General features: G+C 46.6%; 9 protein-coding genes across 9 annotated transcripts; 4 read left to right on the top strand and 5 right to left on the bottom strand.

Moving 5' to 3' along the window:
* Positions 1–310: 310 nt before the first annotated feature.
* V1513DRAFT_436188 (uncharacterized protein) lies at positions 311–2,815 on the bottom strand. The gene is made up of 3 exons (XM_066896741.1): positions 2,187–2,815; positions 1,783–2,127; positions 311–1,694 (listed from the first exon to the last, which is right to left on the bottom strand). Exons 1-3 carry the CDS (start codon positions 2,518–2,520, stop codon positions 637–639), a joined length of 1,737 nt encoding a protein of 578 aa, XP_066756145.1. The 5' UTR covers positions 2,521–2,815; the 3' UTR covers positions 311–636.
* On the top strand, positions 2,660–4,191 carry V1513DRAFT_436186 (CTD kinase subunit gamma CTK3-domain-containing protein). The gene is made up of 5 exons (XM_066896740.1): positions 2,660–3,167; positions 3,253–3,429; positions 3,497–3,585; positions 3,664–3,751; positions 3,828–4,191. Exons 1-5 carry the CDS (start codon positions 3,009–3,011, stop codon positions 3,981–3,983), a joined length of 669 nt encoding a protein of 222 aa, XP_066756144.1. The 5' UTR covers positions 2,660–3,008; the 3' UTR covers positions 3,984–4,191.
* Positions 4,042–5,268, bottom strand: V1513DRAFT_393572 (mitochondrial 54S ribosomal protein bL12m). The gene is made up of 3 exons (XM_066895314.1): positions 5,048–5,268; positions 4,784–4,934; positions 4,042–4,706 (listed from the first exon to the last, which is right to left on the bottom strand). The coding sequence occupies exons 1-3, from the start codon at positions 5,110–5,112 to the stop codon at positions 4,389–4,391; spliced, it is 534 nt and encodes a 177-aa protein (XP_066756143.1). The 5' UTR covers positions 5,113–5,268; the 3' UTR covers positions 4,042–4,388.
* Positions 5,269–5,365: 97 nt separating this feature from the next.
* On the top strand, positions 5,366–6,300 carry V1513DRAFT_436180 (uncharacterized protein). Its single transcript, XM_066896739.1, has 5 exons — positions 5,366–5,532; positions 5,585–5,713; positions 5,769–5,814; positions 5,876–5,962; positions 6,025–6,300. Exons 1-5 carry the CDS (start codon positions 5,504–5,506, stop codon positions 6,067–6,069), a joined length of 336 nt encoding a protein of 111 aa, XP_066756142.1. The 5' UTR covers positions 5,366–5,503; the 3' UTR covers positions 6,070–6,300.
* Positions 6,170–6,994, bottom strand: V1513DRAFT_436178 (mitochondrial 54S ribosomal protein uL14m). The gene is made up of 3 exons (XM_066896738.1): positions 6,854–6,994; positions 6,732–6,795; positions 6,170–6,665 (listed from the first exon to the last, which is right to left on the bottom strand). Exons 1-3 carry the CDS (start codon positions 6,893–6,895, stop codon positions 6,379–6,381), a joined length of 393 nt encoding a protein of 130 aa, XP_066756141.1. The 5' UTR covers positions 6,896–6,994; the 3' UTR covers positions 6,170–6,378.
* Positions 6,995–7,159: 165 nt separating this feature from the next.
* V1513DRAFT_476942 (uncharacterized protein) lies at positions 7,160–8,397 on the top strand. Its single transcript, XM_066900222.1, has one exon. The coding sequence runs from the start codon at positions 7,401–7,403 to the stop codon at positions 8,214–8,216; it is 816 nt and encodes a 271-aa protein (XP_066756140.1). The 5' UTR covers positions 7,160–7,400; the 3' UTR covers positions 8,217–8,397.
* Positions 8,398–8,407: 10 nt separating this feature from the next.
* V1513DRAFT_97415 (uncharacterized protein) lies at positions 8,408–10,353 on the bottom strand. Its single transcript, XM_066900647.1, has 2 exons — positions 9,776–10,353; positions 8,408–9,717 (listed from the first exon to the last, which is right to left on the bottom strand). The coding sequence occupies exons 1-2, from the start codon at positions 10,260–10,262 to the stop codon at positions 8,600–8,602; spliced, it is 1,605 nt and encodes a 534-aa protein (XP_066756139.1). The 5' UTR covers positions 10,263–10,353; the 3' UTR covers positions 8,408–8,599.
* A 2,971-nt stretch (positions 10,354–13,324) lies between these two features.
* V1513DRAFT_436169 (cyclin-domain-containing protein) lies at positions 13,325–14,720 on the top strand. Its single transcript, XM_066896737.1, has one exon. The coding sequence runs from the start codon at positions 13,528–13,530 to the stop codon at positions 14,395–14,397; it is 870 nt and encodes a 289-aa protein (XP_066756138.1). The 5' UTR covers positions 13,325–13,527; the 3' UTR covers positions 14,398–14,720.
* Positions 14,721–18,598: 3,878 nt separating this feature from the next.
* Positions 18,599–19,155, bottom strand: V1513DRAFT_456221 (uncharacterized protein; the record flags this gene model as incomplete). Its single annotated transcript, XM_066899560.1, has 2 exons — positions 18,599–18,987; positions 19,068–19,155. 2 exons carry the CDS (start codon positions 19,153–19,155, stop codon positions 18,599–18,601), a joined length of 477 nt encoding a protein of 158 aa, XP_066756137.1.

Here is a 19,155-nt window from a genome sequence, read left to right as displayed (position 1 = left end):
ATTCCTGTTGTCCTTGTCTTAATTATTTCAAGCATTTGGGAGTCTGGGTATGGCCGTTAATTCAATATTCATGCACTTGGACCACAATAAAACGCAGATTTACTTTGACTATCAGATTTACACGCTTGCTGGAAGTACTTAATCTTCGACAGTCTGGTTGATATAAGCTTACTGACATAATCATTACGGTGCGTGTGTGACCCCGACTTAGCCACACGGCGGGCACTGGCATTAGGAAGTCGCGGAGTCGTACCTTCGGACAATTAGGCCAGCCCGTCGCCGCCTAAAGAATTTCTACCGGGCCTATAGAACAAAAATAATAACTATTCATTAGTAGTACATACATAAATCTCTCAATATTCTTACACTCGCCACTAAAGTCAATATAAAGTCCAAATCAGGATATCAAAATAAGGACGAAACGTTAAACATGCCGGACTAAAAAGAAACAGGAAAAACAAGTAGGATGTCATAGTATTTCAGCCCAGTCTGAAACCGCAACAACAATTTAACATGTGCACCCTTAGTTAGCGCCAGTAGATAAAAATATAACCCAGTGTAAGCCCACAGTTAGTAGTGACAACGGACCATTACGTAAATAGGTTTCACAGTATACAGTCGACATTACTTAGCGTTTTATCGATCACCACGCCAGGAATATACTGCGTGCACTACAAGGTCAGCAATGGACTGTTCGTCGCACCCCCTATGACGAGTGATAGTGTCATACATGATCTTCACTTCTTCTTTCAAATATTTCGAACCCCTTCGATGATCTCGTGTCTCGAATACCCGTCGAAGCCCTGGGATAGTGTCTATGTGTCGAAACATGAATCCGCTAATCGAGGCGTATATCTGGCTTGCAGATATGCCCTCGGGGATCTCGTCGCCTGCAGGGGGAATGTTGTTCAGTCTCTGATTGCTCAGTAATGGCGCAAAGTGAGTCAGCGGCAATTCTAACTTATTCTCGTCATCACGCTGGGGTTCAACATTTGTCACCTTCTCCACATCGGCGGAGATAATATCAATGTTGGCTGCCTTTCTGGGGGAGAGTGATGGGGTTGGTAGTAAATTGTGCACACTATTCTTATCGTGCACTTGTTTGAGAGTTAGCGGAGTTTCACGAACAGGCTCTACCGTCTTTGAGGCCTGTTCGCCCCGCCGCTGAGGCTGACGTGACTCCTTTTCACTGTCAAAATAATCGACAATCCATGGATCACAACTAGGAGAGTCTGGAGGCGAGCTATCAGTATACGTTTCGTCACTATCAAAAATGCTGTCCAAATCGGTGTCCGAGCCTGGCGAATCCGGAGCAAATAAGCTGTCTGCCGTTTTAACCTGTTGCAGATATTCAGACAACTTCGCAAATGACATCGAAGACGGGCTGGCCTGGGTTTGATTAGGATCCACAGGTACAAATGGCGCTCGTCTCGAGCGAATACCTATGCTAGATCGACATTTGGAATCAGCATCAGCTTGGTAAAGGTATTTTCTATGTCTCTTAATCATCGATGGCGTTTTTATGTGTAGCACATCGTCGCTGGGTGTACCCTTGATTGGATCCCGGTGCGGTTGGTCGAAGTTGCTAATTGCGTTATTGAGATGACACGTTTCCGACGTGTCAGTTCCATCCGTCATCTGGTAGCAGTTGTGCGTTAACCACGGATTCGAATGCGGAGAGTAAAAAATAGCATCTAAGATCATTGTTAGCAATGATGTGCCAACACATTTACATGTAAGCACAGCGGCAATAATTTTTTGTCGCAGGAAGTTTTTTCGCACCCCCGTCATTTCTATCACCATTGTTTGACCCCAACGAAAATTTATAAGAATCCCCAATGATATGTAACTGTGTCGAAGGTTTGCCATCCAAATCCGGTATGTTCCAATGCGAGAGTAAACTATGTTCACCATCGACTTGAGTTAAGGAACGAAGAGTAAAACTAGATGCAGCTGAACGTATACGATATTGCCTATGGCAAGATAAAAGACGATGGCGAGTGTAAAGGTATGGAGTAGGCATGCCATAAAGCATGTGACGACTGTGAACGAGCATGCGATGAAGCCGCGAAAGACTGTGGCATGTCTGACTGTATGTATGCTTCGGCTGCTCGTATTTGACAATATCTGCATGACGTACATTAGCATACTCGTACTCATGCTCGAGGATGTAATATGATGTGCACCCCAGAAAGCGGTGTAAAGAACCAAAGCCCTCGACTTGCCCAGGTCAGGACGATTAGAAATATCCGAAGTCGCAGGGTGCATTGGATACATCCAGCCTCCGGCCACGAAATTTGCGACGGCTCTTACAGTGCCAGCGGCCAACGCGAACGCGCTTCCGGTGCTGATGACATTGAAAAGCTTCCAGGAACGCACTGGTATGGTCCCCGTGTCAAGCGTGGTAGCGGTGACAGTTGGGGTGACGATTCTGTTCTGCACGAGATCCTCTAGAGGGAAACCGAACGCGAGCATATCCTGTAGCCCAGGAACGGAGAGAGCTTTGAATAAGAAAGACATAGTTGCTCGAATGTCTGAAAGGTTTGGAGGCGTTGTATGAAAGTTTGACGGCTTGAAGGAGAGGCGGAAAATTGACGAGTCGAACAGGAAGAAAGTGGGCGAAGTAACGCGTTCTTGTACTGCTGGCCAGACTACGCGTAGTCCGGATCGCAACGAAATAGCAATACGCGTCCGCTCATATTCGACAACCGTTTAACATTTAAATAATGGTGTCTTTCAGATTGCTTTCTTGAATACATTTCGGAAACAATCCAAACCTTCCAGAAATAATGGCGTCATAGTTAGGACTAGCAGATGTCACTATGGTTTTTAAAAACCGAAGTCTAAAATCGTGTCGACCTTTTCTATCACGCTCTCCTCGATATTGTTCAACCGCCACTTATGAATTATTGCCGGCATTGATTGTAACGACATCACCTACACCTGTCTGTTAATAAGAAGGGACGACGTACTACGAGTTGGAAAAAAAGTGTCGTTTATAACGAAACATGCCACTAGATGCCTTTGAAGCGCGTCTGACATTCATAGAACTACTTCGGCGACTCAACGCCTCAGTTCAATCCGCGACTAAGTGTGCTCAATTTGCGCTCAGATATCAAGATCTAAGTGAAGATTTATATTCATGCATACTGGAAGAGCTAGATAAGGTCAGTTTGGTTGTTCGACCAATGATGAACTGCTATCGCAGCATAAAGCAAAAGACAAACTGCTAATCGAGCTAATTTACCCTAGACATCATTGAATGCTCGGATAAATATTTTGTATTTTTTGGAGACATTATGTGAGAATAGTATACGGACCGGGTACGAGGAATACGTGGACATGGTGACGCGTGATTTGTGGGAAATATTGGACAAAGTTGTTCCACCTGCCCAGGGAGCATTGGCGAACGTCGCACTAGCAAGAAAGGTAATTGTTTTTATGAGTGAGATCTTTAGATGGGATGTCGTGCTAATGCGGGGAATTATGGATATAGGCACTCGATAATCTGAAGCAAAAATCGATCATCACTAGTGAGAATTACGAGAGCGTAGTAGCCATGCTATCTGAGCGGGGAAAGCTAGTGTGAGTACTGTCAATGAGAATTTTTGGGGCATAGGATTTGTGAATTTTTCTATACAAGTACTGACTGACATTACAAAGGAGCCAAGAGGAGTTTCAGATGCAGAAAGAGCTGCCATCATTTTCGAAAGAAGAAATACTGAGGCGAATGGAGGAGGACAGAGAAAGGGTACGTTTGCTTGCGTAAATAACACGTATAGTGTCATGATATAGCATTAGCAGTGGCACTGACACATAAGCTTTAGCATAAGCGCATGCGAGAGAATATATGGGTAATCCCTCCCGGCGATGCCATGCAAATTGAATTCGAAAATGCGTGGGAGACAACAAGCAGTCTAGACGACGACGATTACGAGCTTATGAGAGAAGAAACCGCTATTCTAGAACAAGCTTCGCGGTAACAGATACTCCGTTGACCGGAAAATTTTGGGGAATATTTGCAATATCTGGCGCAAAGGCGTAAATTTTTGAATTTTGGAATCATATACAAAATATCCAAATATTGGCTTATATATAGCTATAATACGCAGCCACAGTGACTTGCGGAAGAATTCAGAAGTCGACACTGGCCTCACAGAGAACTAATGAGCGACATGTAGATGCAGTAACTGTTTCCAAATTAAAATTCTATCTACAAATGGCATAACAAACCCGGAAACCATCATCTAGTACGAAATGTTTTGTACAAAGAAGTGCGAGAAACACAAAGGGATAAAATATACATGTTTCACCTGGTTACGCAGCCATATCCGTCAATACCTATATCCACTTCGCCTCCGTTTAATTTTATGCCCCGTTCGCACAGATTACTCCAACGCAATCTTCGCGCCCAATCCCTCCAAAGTTGCCTTGATCTTTTCTGCATCTTCCTTGGTCACGTTCTCCCGCAAGATCTTCGGTGCGCTCTCGACAAACTTCTTGGACTCGACCAAGTTCAAGCCGAGCAAAGACTTGACTTCTTTGATGATCTTGGGTTTTGCGCTCGTCTCAAAGCTCTCGAGCTTGACATTGAACATGGTCTTCTCCTGGACTGGCTCAGGTTCAGGCTCCGCGGCAGCAGCATCGGCGGCGGCAGGAGCCGCGGCAGCAGTTGGAATCGCTATGTCTTGTATATTGAGACGGCTCTGTGAATAACGCATTACAATCAATTCTTCATTTTCGCCATATAAGCGGCTAATATGTTTAAGTGCACAATTCATACCTTAAGAAGGGCAACAAGGTCAGCGGTTTCAAGGAGAGTGAGACCGGAAATCTGATCTACTATGTTCGAAATCTTTGGGTTCGCCTCGGCGCTTGTACTATTGTGCCGTATGACCTGGCAGATGCATGGTACGGTAGCTTTGACTACTTGTCTATATTCGCCGTTAGAAGCCCCGTAGCGCGACTCCCATCTGCAATTGACCGTCCACGAGGTCCTACAGCCCATAACGTGGATACTTGATCAATAAAATAGAGCCGTACATACCTGCTAGAGACAACGCGGGACGCAGCGGCCCTCAGCGAGGGTCTGACGGCAACAGATAGCGACATTCTGGGTATGATGATGAGCCGAACGACGACAAGAATCCCCGAAGTAGAACACAGCGGGTGTCTAAATATGCGATTGAATTGTCCTACTACTCACCTGAATTCTGCTGGCTGCGAGAGTAGAAGGTAGTTTCCAAGTTTCTGGAAGGTCTCGCGAGAACTCGCGCAACGAAAATTAAAAATCTACAGAAAATTTTAAGTTTCAGTGGCTAGTCAAGTTGGTACAGATAATCGCTATCTAGCGAGCAAAGCACAACTAATGGTGTAAGCGGAGAAGTTTTTGAGCTTTAAAATATTTATGTAAGCGTTCGACACATCTTCTCGACTTGCAGTCCTACGGATGTCTTGATCACTATCCAGCAGCCCTTGAGTACTAGAATCGTTCTTTTTCATAATGGCGTCGTTTCGATTCTGCGTGGAATGGTAAGTGGCATTGTTTGATGCTAGAGGTTTCTGTGTTCTAACGATGGAGTAGCAACAATATGTTGTATCCTAAAGAAGACAAGATCAACCAACGGCTACTTTACTCATGCCGGAATTGTCCATATAAGGAAGCAGCTGCAGATTTCAAAGTTTATAGGAATGAAATTTTGGCAGACGTGAGGTAATTGATAACGTATTCTGTTCTTTTTTTGTGTCTTTACTGACGTTGACTTTAGTGAGACTGCTGGTGTAACTCTCGATGTTGGATCTGATCCTACTCTGGTGAGTGCTAAAATTTGATAGCTGTATTTTATACGATGGGCACTGACTTCTCGATTTACAGCCCCGATCGAATAAAGAGTGTCCAACTTGCGGACATAAAGAAGCGGTGTTCTTTCAAAGTCAGCAACGGAAGGCTGAAACGAATATGGTATGAACGGAGTGTATTTGTGCAGTCAATGACAGATTAGCGTTCGTTAACACGCTTACTAGGTTCTATTTTATGTATGCGTTAATTGTGGCAAGATATTTCATTAGTATCGACCTATTGATATTGGATTGACGCAGGTGGCGTCGAATGAGCATTGCAACATTTTACATATGTTTTCTTTTCTTGGGTCAAAATTGGTGTATTACTGCATTTGTTGATTTGATTTGTCAAGTTTAATATTGTACACTAGTGTCCAAAACCGGAGTTATGTTGTCTTCCCTTGCGTGGCGTTATTTATGAACATAATTATTGTCTATATACAAATTGATGATGCATGCTACATTTCCTATACCGTATTCACTTTTTTTTTTGCCCGATTCATATTTGTTTGCTTTCTTATTCCCATCTGCCGACCGTTAAACGACCTTCGGCGCCAACGCAACAATCTTCGCATAACCCTGCTGTAATTCGCGTGCCACGACACCCATGATTCGAGTTCCTATCGGCTCGCCCTGCTTATTGATCAACACACACGCATTGTCGTCGAACCGCACGACCGTTCCGTCTTGGCGTTGGAACTCCTTCTTTGTTCGTACGATCACGGCATGCCGCACGTCTCCGCGCTGGACTCTGTTCTGGGCGGATGTCTGGGCGAGCAACTTTGCGCTTCGGATAGACTGCACGACCACGACTATTCGATCACCTAAACCGCATGAGCGTTTCGCTTACCTTTAAACGCATATGTGAAATTATAGTGCAAAGAACGTACCAACTCGTCCGGCAGTTTTGTTTCCCTTGCCGAGCACGTTGACACACTCGACCATTGCAGCACCCTGTTTCTCTCGTTAGCTCAAATCCCACATACACGAACTTTGTCGGTTAGAAACCTACCGAGTTGTCAATGACATTAAGTACAGATTTTAAGTAAATCATTCTGTTTTATGTGTTGTGTCCCCCGCGTACTCGTTATATATCACCGATTTCTCGGATATCAAAAATTCCCACAGCAATTTTCGGATCACCAAATTATTTAATCCGGAGCAATACCAACTAAACCTAATTAGTTAATATGTGTTATGCAACAGATATGGTTGCATATTGCAAAACGTAGCGGCGCGTTCCCCTGTGGACCCCTTGGGACGAAACCAAGATGAGCGCACGTTTTAAGAGGATGCTTCATTTAACTTTTTTGCTATATATAAATTCCTTTCCCGGAAAAGACCAAAAAAAAACACCTGGGTTTGACAACTATATACCCCACGACAAGGGAGGCTTATTCCGAAGAGAAATAGACTGTGTGGTATTCTAGGTCGACTCGGCGCGAGGAGCAGAGAGTGCGTGATCGACATCGAATTTGTGTAACGGCTGGGTGGGAACGATTCCGAACTGCATATATCTATCTTTGTTCGAACGAGGAACGACGGACGAAAAACGCAAAATGCAAGCACGACTACGGCGCGGAATAGACCAATGGTTCGCAGTTTTATTGTTCTTGTCGACATTGATACCTAGAGTATTCGCTGATGTGGAGTTCCTGACGCCGCAAGCTGGCGTCTCGTACTCGGCGACGACTCCATTGACAGTAACCTGGCAAGACAGCGGCGCAGTGCCCACTTTTACCGATTTGTCGACCGCGTCGATGAAGCTCTGCGGTATGAGTGATCCTTCCACAATTTATTGCCAACAACCCGAAAACTCATTTATTTTCCAGGGGCAGACCTTGAGTGGGCTTGGTGGCACATATTCTGCGGTTATCCCCGTGGCGATGGGAGCTAATGGCCAGTACTTTTTGCAAATGACGTCGATTATTGCAGCGGGAGGATATGTCGTCAATTACTCTGACCGATTTAACTTGACTGGTATGACTGGCGCTATGGAGTTTGTGTATATCGACAACACGGACGGACCGGCCAGGCAGTATGATCCGGCAACTACCCCAACCTCATCCACATCCGACCTGTTCCTCGTATCTTATCCTTACCAGGATGGCTGGGCAACGAAGTTCGCGCCAATGCAGCGACAGCCCGGAACAACTGTCACCGCGTCGACGGCAAGCAGACGGTTCCCGACGTCGGCGATCTCGGCTATTTTCAAGACAAACACTTTGCAGCCATACGCGCAATCAACCGTGACATTGTCATGGGATTATACGCCGACGAGTGTTATCAATGGAGCCAGTCCGCAGCCGAATCCGAGTGCCAACGGCGGATCTTACGAGGCGAATAAAAAGAAAAAGAAGAGGTGGGATGATTGATATCGGAAGATTGAGTGAGGGAATATAGACTGGGGTTGGAGTTGTTAATTACTACTATCTGCCGGTGTTTTATGGAAAAAGAACCTTCCTTGTAATATCTTTGACTACACGTTGTGTTGTATGGTCTTGTGTAATGAACATTTTTATGAATAGAGTCTTAGAACATTGGTTATTACTGTTACAAAAATCTGGCGCATGATGAACATGCCCTACTACCAAAATAAAAAAATGCTACAAAAACGAAACAACTTACAAGAGATGCGCCAAAATTGCAAGGCGGGTTCCAATAACGACTTAACAATCCTCCGATACCCGCGACTCCAAAACTTTGCAACATAATGATGATGACACGACTTCGTCTCTGCAACAAAATAAAAATATTTTCACTTGCCCACCCTTCCTTGGCCACGACCTCGACTCCGACTGCGGGAAGAATCCGGTTTGTCCGGTTTGTCCTGACGGGCTATGCGCGGCGATGACCTCGTCGTATTGAGCCCCTGTGCTATGCGTCCTTTCCCATGATGCGTGCGTTTAGTCGCGCGTCCCTTCCGCTCGTCACCAGCAGTCGGACTAACAACAACAACAGCAGCAGCAGCCGCAACAGTAGTCGTATCCACAGTTATCTCCGGAGTGGTTGCAACAACCCGTTCGGCAGCAGTTGTCACGTGAGATCCGACCGGTGCATTATGTGGCGGCGATGGGGTTGGATCTGGCGTAGGCAACTTCGCGACCTCGGCGGGAATGCCATACTTGACCTCCGTGTCAGAATTATACGACTTGCTCGGCTCACTCATTAGGACGTCGGAAGCAGACTCGACAGACCCAGTCGGCGATCGTTTGCAGCCGGCAGGTGCGCTTGTCGCCCTAACATTATGGGCCAACAATTTCTCTGCCAGGGCGACAGCTCTGTTGGGATCATACTCCGGTTTCGGGTTATTAATTCGGTAAATGTCCTCCAGCTTTGGATCTTGCTGGAGCAAATTGTCGAAGTAATCTTCGTCGGGGTAGTAAAAGCTGCGGGCGCGATCGACGTCGGTAATGCGACGCATCTTGATGAACCACCACCGCGGGACATAAAACCCAGCCGCGACAGCGCATTTGGTGATATCCGGCAACTTGACCAACGCGGCTTCGAGAAGACGCTCTAAAAGTCCGGTGTACATGTCCAAGAACCCGCGATCCAGTTTATGGTCGATATAGTTCGCGAAACATCTATAGCGTGCCATAAACTCTGTCGGGTCGAATTTGGGGACCGTGAATGAGTGATCGTAGGCTTCTTGGAGATGCCTGTGGAAGACGCTGAAGGCGCCTTGCTCGGAGTAATTTGCGAACGCGAGGACGAGGAGTTTGAGGTCGTCGGCTGCGGTCCAGATGTCTGAATACGGCAGACTGTCGGGGGAAGTTGTGTAACCAGGCGGCACGTAGTTCTTGTCGATTGGATCTTCGGGGATTAGCGGGAAGCATCGTGTTCCGGTGTCGTCCACCAGGTCCTGTTCTTGGACTAGGATATGTTAGTGTGAGGGTTATTGCAGACGGACTGGGCAAGGCCAGAAACTTACACTCCATAAAGGATATCAAGCTGACCGCATGGTCAACAGGATCATTGTAAACTGACGTGACGACGACAGGCGGCGTATTGACGATAACCGACTCATACTCCTTAGGTACATAACACGCCCGCGAATAAATCTCAGGTGGCGCCCCATCCTCGACCTCTACGCTGTGACCGTGCGTCTCAGTACTGATAGGCACGTATCTGACACCCTGGTCGTTCTCCTGCAACTGCACAAGCTCCTCGTACTCTCGCGCCAAACTGCGCAAGGCTGTCTCGTATTTCATCCATCGGTACTCGATGTAGGCGGCTTGCTCGTTTGGCTCATAGTGCCGAGCAACGCCGCGCGAGCGCATATAGGCGTCGAAAGTGGCGTAGTCGGGCTGTCGAGCCGGGACCGAGTCGGCGCGTTTGTGGACGGTCGGCGAGGCGAGCACAGGTGCTGGCTCTGTTGCTGCTGACTGCGCTCGTGCGCGACGAGTTTCGAGTTGCATGTCGACCTATGATGAGATTCGGGGCAAAACAGTACGTTGCTGTCACGGGTGGAGCAGTGAATGAGATGGTGTGGTGAGGGGGGCCAGTACTTGGTTCGTGCCAGAAAAATAGTGAGCGAGACGGCCGAGTTCAAAATCTGACCAGCATCCGGATCCGGCCAAAAATCAACATCCACCAGCAGTCACGCCCGAGCATACCCTCTTATCTCCTCATACTTGCGCCTGACTTCGTCCGCCGTCTTCAAACCATTCAGCAATAATGCAATGCGTCCCCAGTCCAAGCCTTTATCGCCCAGCTCCAATAGTTTTTCGACTTCGTCCTTTGTGAAATACATTTTCCAAGTCGACGTTGTGCGGCTGCTCTTCCGAGTCGGAGGTTTCGGTGCCGCTGTGAGCAATGCCGCGTTCGAGGGCGATACTTTTTTCAAGGAAGACAGCAGCAATGCTAAATCAACACAAAAATGAGTTTGTCAGCTAGGTATGGTCAATGACGAGACTGTGTGAAAGCGAAACGCACCTTCTTCTTTGCGCTTTTGGCGTAGCCGGCGCATGCGTTCGCGTGCCATTATTCTGTCCCGTTCAGCTGCTTCGAAAGCGGATCCGCGGCGTTGCGGGACGGAGATGTTGGCGTCGGAGGAGACGTTGATGGTAACACCGTTGAGAGTCTGGATCCGAAACATCTTTTTTGTTGTTACCGTAAGGTGATCCGGTATAGTTGTGAATTTGATAGAGCACCGGGAGAGTAGTTTAACAGTACTGTAGAAGTAATTGAGTGTCAATTGAACTCCGTGCAAGGCCGGCCCTGGAGTGTTCGTAGACGACAATTAGGAGATCTTTCATTTCATGATGCAATGTCGTAGTTCGAAGGTGGGCAGTGGGAAGTAACTAATTACCCTACCCTCCCTTTTTGCAGGGTAAATCAAGAATCACATGGGATGGGTTGGCAGACTCTTTGAAGTCCGCCAACTTTTTGAGTCCGGCAGAGTCTGGCAACTTGAACCATAAGCGCAAAACGTCGTGGTTAATGTTTACATTCCATAAAGTGTCCTTAAGATGCTTAGTGGAAATAAGTAATTTCAGATCAAAAAGATTACGTTGTTGTGCATGTGATCGGGAATCTAAACTTTGACATGTGGACGCGGATATTCCGACATGGCCACGCGCACGAGGACAGATGACATCAGAATCTCTCTTCTGAGAAAAATTCGAGAAATTCGAAGCGAATTATTTGTCTATGGGGGGTGAGTCAGACTACATCGACACATTATAGTCGCCTTTGTCGACCCACAACAGCAACAAAAGACGACATCGGTCTTGTGACCAGCATATTTGCTGGCGCCTGATAAGCGTATTATACAAATAACGAGCTGGGGTCGAGCAGCTGATACTTCTATATATACAAATATAGTTTAGTAAAGACGGACTTTTCCGTAAATTAACATGTGAACCAAGCATGGAGATGGGTGGAAATAGCAAATGGCTGTATTAAAATAGCTGTCGTTATTTTGTTCACATGTATGAATACTGGACGTGGCCACGTGTGATCTCTTATTTCCCCCACACATGGTACTGACGTAGGCGGGAAATGTAAGGCCGCAAGGGGGTTCTGGGTTCTGGGGTAAAAAGCGGCTAAGCTTGTATGGGACAGGACAAGGATGTTGTTTAACAGGGCTATTGTTGTTGATACTGTCAATGACTATGACGATGACGATGACGATGGGCATTTCATCCGATCTCCGGAATCATCCGGTCTATGTATAGCCGAATGCACAAGACCAAGCCACACTGGTTACACAGGAATTTGTTGCAGCTGCCCTTATGTTATCATTTTGCTGTCAGAAGTTGTCAGGACGACGCTTAACAGACCCAGATGTGCTTCCAATTTGCGGGGTCGCCGCCGCACAAACAAACAAATTCATATGCTCTCAATACTCTCACTATTGGCTACTTTCAACAACCGATTTTGTCTTCTCTCCGCCAATGCATGAAATAAACCGTATATCCCCCGCGTTGAATTAGACGTAAAAAGGCAATGAGAAATCAAGAGATACAGAAGACAGAAAAATTTTTTATCAGTGTAGCAGCCATGTGCACTACGCATCACAGATTCACATTCATATTCACATGCGAACGAACAAGTGATGTATACAGTCAAGCGCCAAGTCGTGCGTCATGAAAATGAATGTGATCGTAGTTTTTTTAAGTGTGGACGTGTCAAGTTTACTTCAGTGCATCATCTGGACGCATGCTTGGAATGCAGGGTTCCCTGTGATTTTGACAACAACAGTACGTACGTCATTTTAACATGCCAAATGTTAGCAACGTGGGCAAAATAACATAGTCATTACAAAACAACGTTCAGGTCGTCGCCGACCAGATGAAAAAATTTACAGTTCAATCTTGATGCGCGTGAAACAATTCCATATTCGGATTTTGAGTGCACGAGGGGAAGCTTTTTTGACGGAAATTGTGTTCGCGTGGTGTAAGTCGTGGGGAAACCGGCGTGGGGAGTTGGCGGAAGGTACGCGACAGATTTTGTGTTGTGTGCACAAAACGTTTTGACAGTTCAAGAAGGGGGTAATTCAGACAAAGGCAATGAATGAATGAATGCTGTCACTGTCAGATCCATAATCGCCGTTGCGATTATGGATTTATAACCCTTGTCGCTTTGCGCGAAAAAGAATTCTTTGCGTATATGCTTTAAATCGATTCTACCCGAGTCGTTGTTATTGGAATTCTGGCGACAACGACGGATGGCGGTGGTCGGGTGGTCACAGGACCAGCCCAAAACTGGCAAATCGGGTTTGTCGTGTCGCGGGTACGACAGATACGAGTCGCAGGGTTAGGGATGTATCTAAAGAAAGTTAGTATGATATACACTCACAGTTTCACACGCCGGTCACTGAGCCGAGGAGCGTGTCGACCTGCCTGCTGCCCATTTTTTATGTATACGTTTTTTTTTTGCTTACCCGTCCGCGGGTCGCTGTCGCTTTTCCCTGCGTCTGGCTGGCGGCTGCATTGCCCGCCCACCCCCCTCTCTCTCTCCCAGCGGTAACTGTCGTCACCGCTCATGTTCAAATATCTTGCCGGTTGTCCGTCGCCGCTTTTTTATTGCCTCTTGTCCCCCTATACATCTATCTCCATTGCATCTTATAATTCATATACTACGTGTAAGACGGACTACAGCTACTCGCTATCCCCGCACTGAGTTGCACATATTGCCATTCGGCATTTCTCAATCGCTCTTGCGCTCAACTAAGTAACCATGTCTGCGACTATGCTAATGGAGCGATATCGGCAAGCTCCCACTTCCCAACCGGAGGACCTAAGTCTTCCGGCCTCTTTCCCCAGCATCCATTTGACGCCGACTCCGTCAATGTCTGATATCGCGCCTTCTGAAGCTCTTCATCTGCTTACAACCGGCATTAAGCGCATCCTCGCGCTCTCAGATCCAGCCACCATGGCCTGGCAGCCTGCTCCAACTCTTGTTTCTTCACCCGCACTCTCTCCGGCCGCGGCGACTTTCTCGCCGCCGCTAACTGCACAAGACGTCCTTGAGTCAAAAGAAGGCGTATCGCCATCGCCAATGATGTCCGGTCTAGCACCAAGCATGCAGCAACTCAGTCCCGGCAGCGAACATCCACCATCGCTATCCTGCGATCAGAATCCGCCTTCACCATCCTCACCATGTTTAGACGCCGACCAGCAGCAGCAGTTCGTGGTTGACAAAGCGAACCAACGGTCCATAATCTCACGACGCTTCTGGTCGAAATCCGCGCCTGGCATCGACATTGAAAAGTATCTCCTTCGCATCCATCAATATTGCCCAATCTCGACTGCAGTCTATATCGCCACGAGCCTGTATATCTACCGATTATGCATCGTCAACCAGGCTATACCGCTTACGCCACTCAACGTTCACAGACTTGTTGTTGCAGCGCTGCGTGTCGCCTCAAAGAGTTTAGAGGACATCAACCACCTGCAGAAACGTTTCGCAAAAGTTGGCGGGTTATCCGAACAGGAACTCTGCCGTCTCGAAATTGGATTTTTGTTTCTCATGGATTTTGACCTCAAGCTCGAAGTAGATATGCTCGAGGAACAAGCCGGTGTATTGATGGCGCTGGAAAAGTGTTAATCCGCGGTTTTATTTTTTTTAGTTGTGTACAGTACTATATATGGAACTTTGTATACTAGATGATTTGGACTGTTTGGATGGGATGAAAAAGTGCTTTAGTGCTTGAGTTTGTCATGTATATATATTTTATGTATCACTACAGCGGACTCGCGTTGGATAGTGGTGTAGCGGTTTATGGCGTTTGGGTTTTGTCAGTTAGATATTTATGAGCTCTATATTATATGATTATAGCTTCTCATGATTAATTACTTCAATTCAGATCCAATGATCATGTGTTCAGTGGCAACTGGCAAGCAGTTATGCTTAAGTGCAAAAAGTTCGCGGGTATCTATCTAGACACGCATTGCGAGTTTATTATACATTTGCGCTGGGAATTGATTTAGCCTAATAGTTCCGCCGCCCTGTGAACGGGAGGTGCGAATATCGGTCCTCTGCGAGCGCAGCCTTGTATGCCAAAACGGAGTCCGTCAATCAAGCATCCGTGGCAATACCCAAAAAGTATAATAATAGCCGGAAGGTAATTTTAAATTTTACCGGATAATCTTCTCCGCTTTGGTTTATTTTTTCCCCCATTGTTTAATGAAATGAGAGTGGCTGAAAAAGTTGACATCCGATGACGCGGGGGGGGGGGGTTGAGGAAGTTGAAGTTGGAGAGCGGAAGGGATTCCCATGGCCAATTGACGGTTCCGAAAAGGAAAAGCCGACTTCTTGACTTTTGTGTGTGGCGCAGGGGTTCTCTCGTCTCATCGGGTGGCCGGATGGATTGCCGAATATGAGCAATACCCGCAACTGTGAACAGTTCGACTCACCGACTCTGTCACTTTTCCGGTTCCACAGCTGACCCGAGGTATACACCTCTTCAGCTGAATATAAATACAATCTAAAAATATGGGGAAATTGGGGACGGGGGGATGAATATAGAAAACGTTGCGTAAGGGAACAAAAATATGCGTCATACACTTACTTGTCTTGACGTGGAAATCGCAATACGCGTCCGCGATCAGCGCGTGACAACGCGGGGGTCGGCGCAATTCGTGGGGCATAAGCAGCAACCCGAACCCAAGTCGGCCCCTTCTGCCGGAACACATTAAGCCGGGCAACTTACCCGATCCTCGGCAGGTTGCCTGTTTGATACCATAGAAGGCTGCTTTATTCGAACGGCCACATGATTCAACGGTGAGATTGTGATATATAGAAATTAAACACGTGGAATGTATTGCAATTTGCAATTCTGTTACATCCGGACGGAATGAGTTCCCAGACCTAGAAAGGGTAAGGGCGTGGGGGTTTAATGGATTTTGTGTCGATGTGGGTCAATGTGCATCTTGTTCGGGACTACTTCGGGTCTGTCGAGTCTTTTTGATCTTAATGCAAGGTCGAGACGAGATGGAAAAGTTACGAATCGAAAAATTATCCGATGTCCGGATGAAGTAAATAATGCTTTTATTTCCGCTATGGACCTATGGTAGCTTCAATCAAGACTTACGTTCCCGACAGAAAGTAGTGCCATTACCACATATTATTAACCGACATAATCATGGGGTCTCTCCTTGGCCCCACCGACAATTTATGGTCGCGAGGTACTGCATTAGCTAATTTAAACACTACACCTTATTTGAAGATTATTCGACGACTTGTTTGTTGCCATTAGGACGCTTCCCCACCAGCTAAAGCAAACAATCAATTGCGGTAATTAAGATTCAGATCAGGACTGGAAGCTCAAACTCAAGATTTAGACCCATGCACTAAAGCTTAACGATTTCAGTTTTGGTTAACTGCAACTTGTTTTAGGACTGGGTTTTCTCACAATGCACTAATACTGTTTCCAGTTTCCAGTTTCCCTACGTAGTCCTAAGTCACACTATTATGACGGTGCTATAGACCGCTCGTTTTGGAGAGCATTGTGACAGTTTACTTAATTAACTTGTTTCTGCATCTTACTCGTCTACAACTGTATCAGTCTCCATTTCAGTTGTTCCGAACTTTTTCATAGCCATCGCATACTGCAGCTTATATTTCCAGTTGGACTGTCGATCAAAGAAATTGAATTAAGAGCGAAATTATTGTCCTTCCAAGGGACTGGAATGGACGTTCGGAAGGTGTCAGTGTTGGAATTGGCGGCCATGTCGGCCAGAGAACAACGTGTCAATTGGACGCCTCAGAACTGTGATGTCAGTCGGCTAGATGGATCTGTATTGATTCGGGAATGATATCGAACTGTCAGATTTATCGACGTAGTCAATCGTATTACCGAATACGGCCATGCTGAGGCCGGTTGCGACATTAGTTCACTTAAACAACTAATCTCGCTTTATCTTCAGCCGCTCTATAGGGTCCCATAGAGTTTGGCTTGCCACCAAAATAAAGTAACATATTATCTCCATAGCTGATTATCTAACCCGCATACAACTCAGACAATTCGCGCGCGACGCAGTTCGTCTTCAAAGAACGGTGGGTGATGGGCTCGGACCCGCTGGAACTTGCGGGCCGACCGATCTCCCGACGCTCTTATCCCCGGGCGCGCGCGACCCCCTTGCGGGCGGATGTACTCCGATTTCTCCGCGCTGTCACCATCGCGGCGTGCCAATCTTCGCTTAGCATGCTGCGTCGGAACGACGTTTCTGAGGGCAATGAATGAGTGTGGGTCTAATTTCTCAAAGGACGTAACGTATCATATCGGATTTGCGAGGTCTCACAAGTCACGCAGAGCTAGCTGTCAGTACGAAAGATTCACATTTCGAGAACAACTGGTCACTCGTCGATGTCTATTTTGTAAGATTCCAATCGCGTATGCAATTTATACGATGTCGGTCGCATGCCTCGATCGTAACGGATTTTCTTCTGCGAACTGTTCTGATATTGACATATGCTTGATGCGTCAATTCGACCAAACGTAATATGTCCACCAGGACTTTTCCTAAAACGGCATGCAATACTCTAATTAGCAAATTCATGAGATCAACCTTTGCAAGCAAAATATGAGACCCATTGAAGACGTTACCGTTCTCATTTGACGTCGGCTCGCGAATCGTTCTTCCGGTGGCTGGTAGATCCACGCCGCTTCCGATCTACGGATCTGCCTGGGTTCTAGTTTTCTACATTAGTGAGGCTAGAATTAGTGTCGGAAGTTTCTCTAACACTCTCTCTAAGTTTCCAATTTGTAAGTAGTGGTCGAGTTAACGGAAAGTTTTAAATATGGGGATGGTGTGGGTGACATACAGCCGACAACAGACCGGGTACGGTACTCGCCGCAAAAACGTTTTTCCGGTCGGGCATTGGAGCGCATGTTCCGCTATGCCGCTGTCCGCTGTCCGCTATCCGCCCGGCGCAAGACTCAGTTTGTCGAATAGGAGCAGTATGACGAAGGACGCCGCTTGTCGCATGAATGGCGAGTCGAATTTTGGGCAAAATGTGGGGACGACTTAGTACGTAGAGGTTCTTTGTGAAGTCTCATTTCTGAATCTGGACAAGTTTTGAAGGGCTCCCCTGGTCTGAGGAGAGTATTGTTATGCTTCTACATTATCGTTTCAAGTATCTTTTTGTCGGACTATCTGGAATTCTGGGTACGTGCATACATAATTGAGAAATGATGCACACTGGTGGTTCTGCCAGCACGTATATCTAGCATACAGCATTGATCCTTCTGCCGGCTTAATACATTGAAATCCATGCTTCTAGCAATTGTGAATTCGATCTCAGTGTACTGCCACGAGTATCGTATGGATTAGTAGCTCTTCTGTTGTGAATTTCCATAGATACTTGCATATAAGCCATGCCAATTCGAAATAAACGCTACTCTCGAAGCGTCTGGCCAAGTGTCATACATAGCCTTTCGTCATATCAAATCAGGCTAGCTATTATTGAGAAGAGAGAATCATCGCAGAATCGCACCGGCTATGTCGAGACAAGACCATTTGGGCCTGGCGTAACTTCCTGGCTTAAGTAGATACTACTAAATTACTTCGATTCCATAGTTACTGCACGTCCAGATCACATGTCTCGCCGTTTTTGGAAGTTAGCCCCGATTTCTCCATAGCGCCATATTATCAATCCTCGCCAGATCAAGGTTGGCGTCTTATATGGGGGAAACGGTCCGAAATGTAGGAAGTATCGTAATAATAATGCTTCCCATTGCAAGCCGATAAATACAAATCCCATCCCAAACACCAGAATCATCATACATCCTCTAGATGCAACTTCTTCAGTCAGCATCGACCAACACTTTCTTCTTCTCTTTCTTATCCTTCCCCGACTTCAATGACACCGCAACTTTAATTCGACTAACATTCCGCGTAATCTGCTTCCATTCCTCTTGCAAATCATCTGGCTCAAGATCATCGCTAACTTCCACCGTGTCAGTCTCGATCTGAATCACGTATCCCATTTGCTGGAACCGCAATCCCAGCGACAATGTCTTCTCAATAGCTTTGCTTAATCCAACCAGCAAAACTACGTTCCGACGACTAGAATGCAGCTTAATAACTTCCTTTTTGGCGCGCTTTAGAAGGGAAATAAATGGCGACTTGGCGGACACGTGGAAGACGGCTTGGTTCAGACCTTGCGGTGGCACGGGACGCTTGTGTAGTGTGCCTGACACGATGTTAATACAATTAATCCTTTCCAATATACACCATGCGCTTTATAGGACACCAACTGGGACGTGTACAGACCTGGTGCTTTGGGCTTCTTCAGTACGTCGGGTGACGCTGGTGGAAAATCCGGACCGTCGCCTCCAACAAGATCGCTTTCATCATCCAT

This window comes from Lipomyces chichibuensis, assembly GCF_038497645.1.
Source record: "Lipomyces chichibuensis strain CBS 12929 unplaced genomic scaffold V1513scaffold_2, whole genome shotgun sequence".
Classification (NCBI taxonomy): Eukaryota; Fungi; Ascomycota; class Lipomycetes; order Lipomycetales; family Lipomycetaceae; genus Lipomyces; species Lipomyces chichibuensis.
The sequence above is the reverse complement of the archived record's forward strand: the minus strand, read 5'-3'. Positions and strand labels throughout refer to the sequence as shown.

What these genes read in the sequence shown, in the direction of transcription:
- V1513DRAFT_436188 (XM_066896741.1), bottom strand. Translation starts at nt 2,520, where the DNA reads ATGTCTTTCTTATTCAAAGCTCTCTCCGTTCCTGGGCTACAGGATATG. An exon ending in TCTTTACACCGCTTTCTGGG is followed by an intron (nt 2,128 to 2,186) that starts GTGCACATCATA and finishes TACGTCATGCAG; the next exon opens with ATATTGTCAAATACGAGCAG. An exon ending in TGGTGATAGAAATGACGGGG is followed by an intron (nt 1,695 to 1,782) that starts GTGCGAAAAAAC and finishes CAATGATCTTAG; the next exon opens with ATGCTATTTTTTACTCTCCG.
- V1513DRAFT_436186 (XM_066896740.1), top strand. Translation starts at nt 3,009, where the DNA reads ATGCCACTAGATGCCTTTGAAGCGCGTCTGACATTCATAGAACTACTT. An exon ending in ACGTCGCACTAGCAAGAAAG is followed by an intron (nt 3,430 to 3,496) that starts GTAATTGTTTTT and finishes TTATGGATATAG; the next exon opens with GCACTCGATAATCTGAAGCA. An exon ending in TCTGAGCGGGGAAAGCTAGT is followed by an intron (nt 3,586 to 3,663) that starts GTGAGTACTGTC and finishes GACATTACAAAG; the next exon opens with GAGCCAAGAGGAGTTTCAGA.
- V1513DRAFT_393572 (XM_066895314.1), bottom strand. Translation starts at nt 5,112, where the DNA reads ATGTCGCTATCTGTTGCCGTCAGACCCTCGCTGAGGGCCGCTGCGTCC. An exon ending in TCCCGCGTTGTCTCTAGCAG is followed by an intron (nt 4,935 to 5,047) that starts GTATGTACGGCT and finishes CGGCGAATATAG; the next exon opens with ACAAGTAGTCAAAGCTACCG. An exon ending in ACCTTGTTGCCCTTCTTAAG is followed by an intron (nt 4,707 to 4,783) that starts GTATGAATTGTG and finishes CGTTATTCACAG; the next exon opens with AGCCGTCTCAATATACAAGA.
- V1513DRAFT_436180 (XM_066896739.1), top strand. Translation starts at nt 5,504, where the DNA reads ATGGCGTCGTTTCGATTCTGCGTGGAATG. An exon ending in TTGGATCTGATCCTACTCTG is followed by an intron (nt 5,815 to 5,875) that starts GTGAGTGCTAAA and finishes CTCGATTTACAG; the next exon opens with CCCCGATCGAATAAAGAGTG. An exon ending in GGAAGGCTGAAACGAATATG is followed by an intron (nt 5,963 to 6,024) that starts GTATGAACGGAG and finishes CACGCTTACTAG; the next exon opens with GTTCTATTTTATGTATGCGT.
- V1513DRAFT_436178 (XM_066896738.1), bottom strand. Translation starts at nt 6,895, where the DNA reads ATGATTTACTTAAAATCTGTACTTAATGTCATTGACAACTCG. An exon ending in TTAATGTCATTGACAACTCG is followed by an intron (nt 6,796 to 6,853) that starts GTAGGTTTCTAA and finishes CGAGAGAAACAG; the next exon opens with GGTGCTGCAATGGTCGAGTG. An exon ending in CAAAACTGCCGGACGAGTTG is followed by an intron (nt 6,666 to 6,731) that starts GTACGTTCTTTG and finishes CATGCGGTTTAG; the next exon opens with GTGATCGAATAGTCGTGGTC.
- V1513DRAFT_476942 (XM_066900222.1), top strand. Translation starts at nt 7,401, where the DNA reads ATGCAAGCACGACTACGGCGCGGAATAGACCAATGGTTCGCAGTTTTA.
- V1513DRAFT_97415 (XM_066900647.1), bottom strand. Translation starts at nt 10,262, where the DNA reads ATGCAACTCGAAACTCGTCGCGCACGAGCGCAGTCAGCAGCAACAGAG. An exon ending in CTTGATATCCTTTATGGAGT is followed by an intron (nt 9,718 to 9,775) that starts GTAAGTTTCTGG and finishes AACATATCCTAG; the next exon opens with TCCAAGAACAGGACCTGGTG.
- V1513DRAFT_436169 (XM_066896737.1), top strand. Translation starts at nt 13,528, where the DNA reads ATGTCTGCGACTATGCTAATGGAGCGATATCGGCAAGCTCCCACTTCC.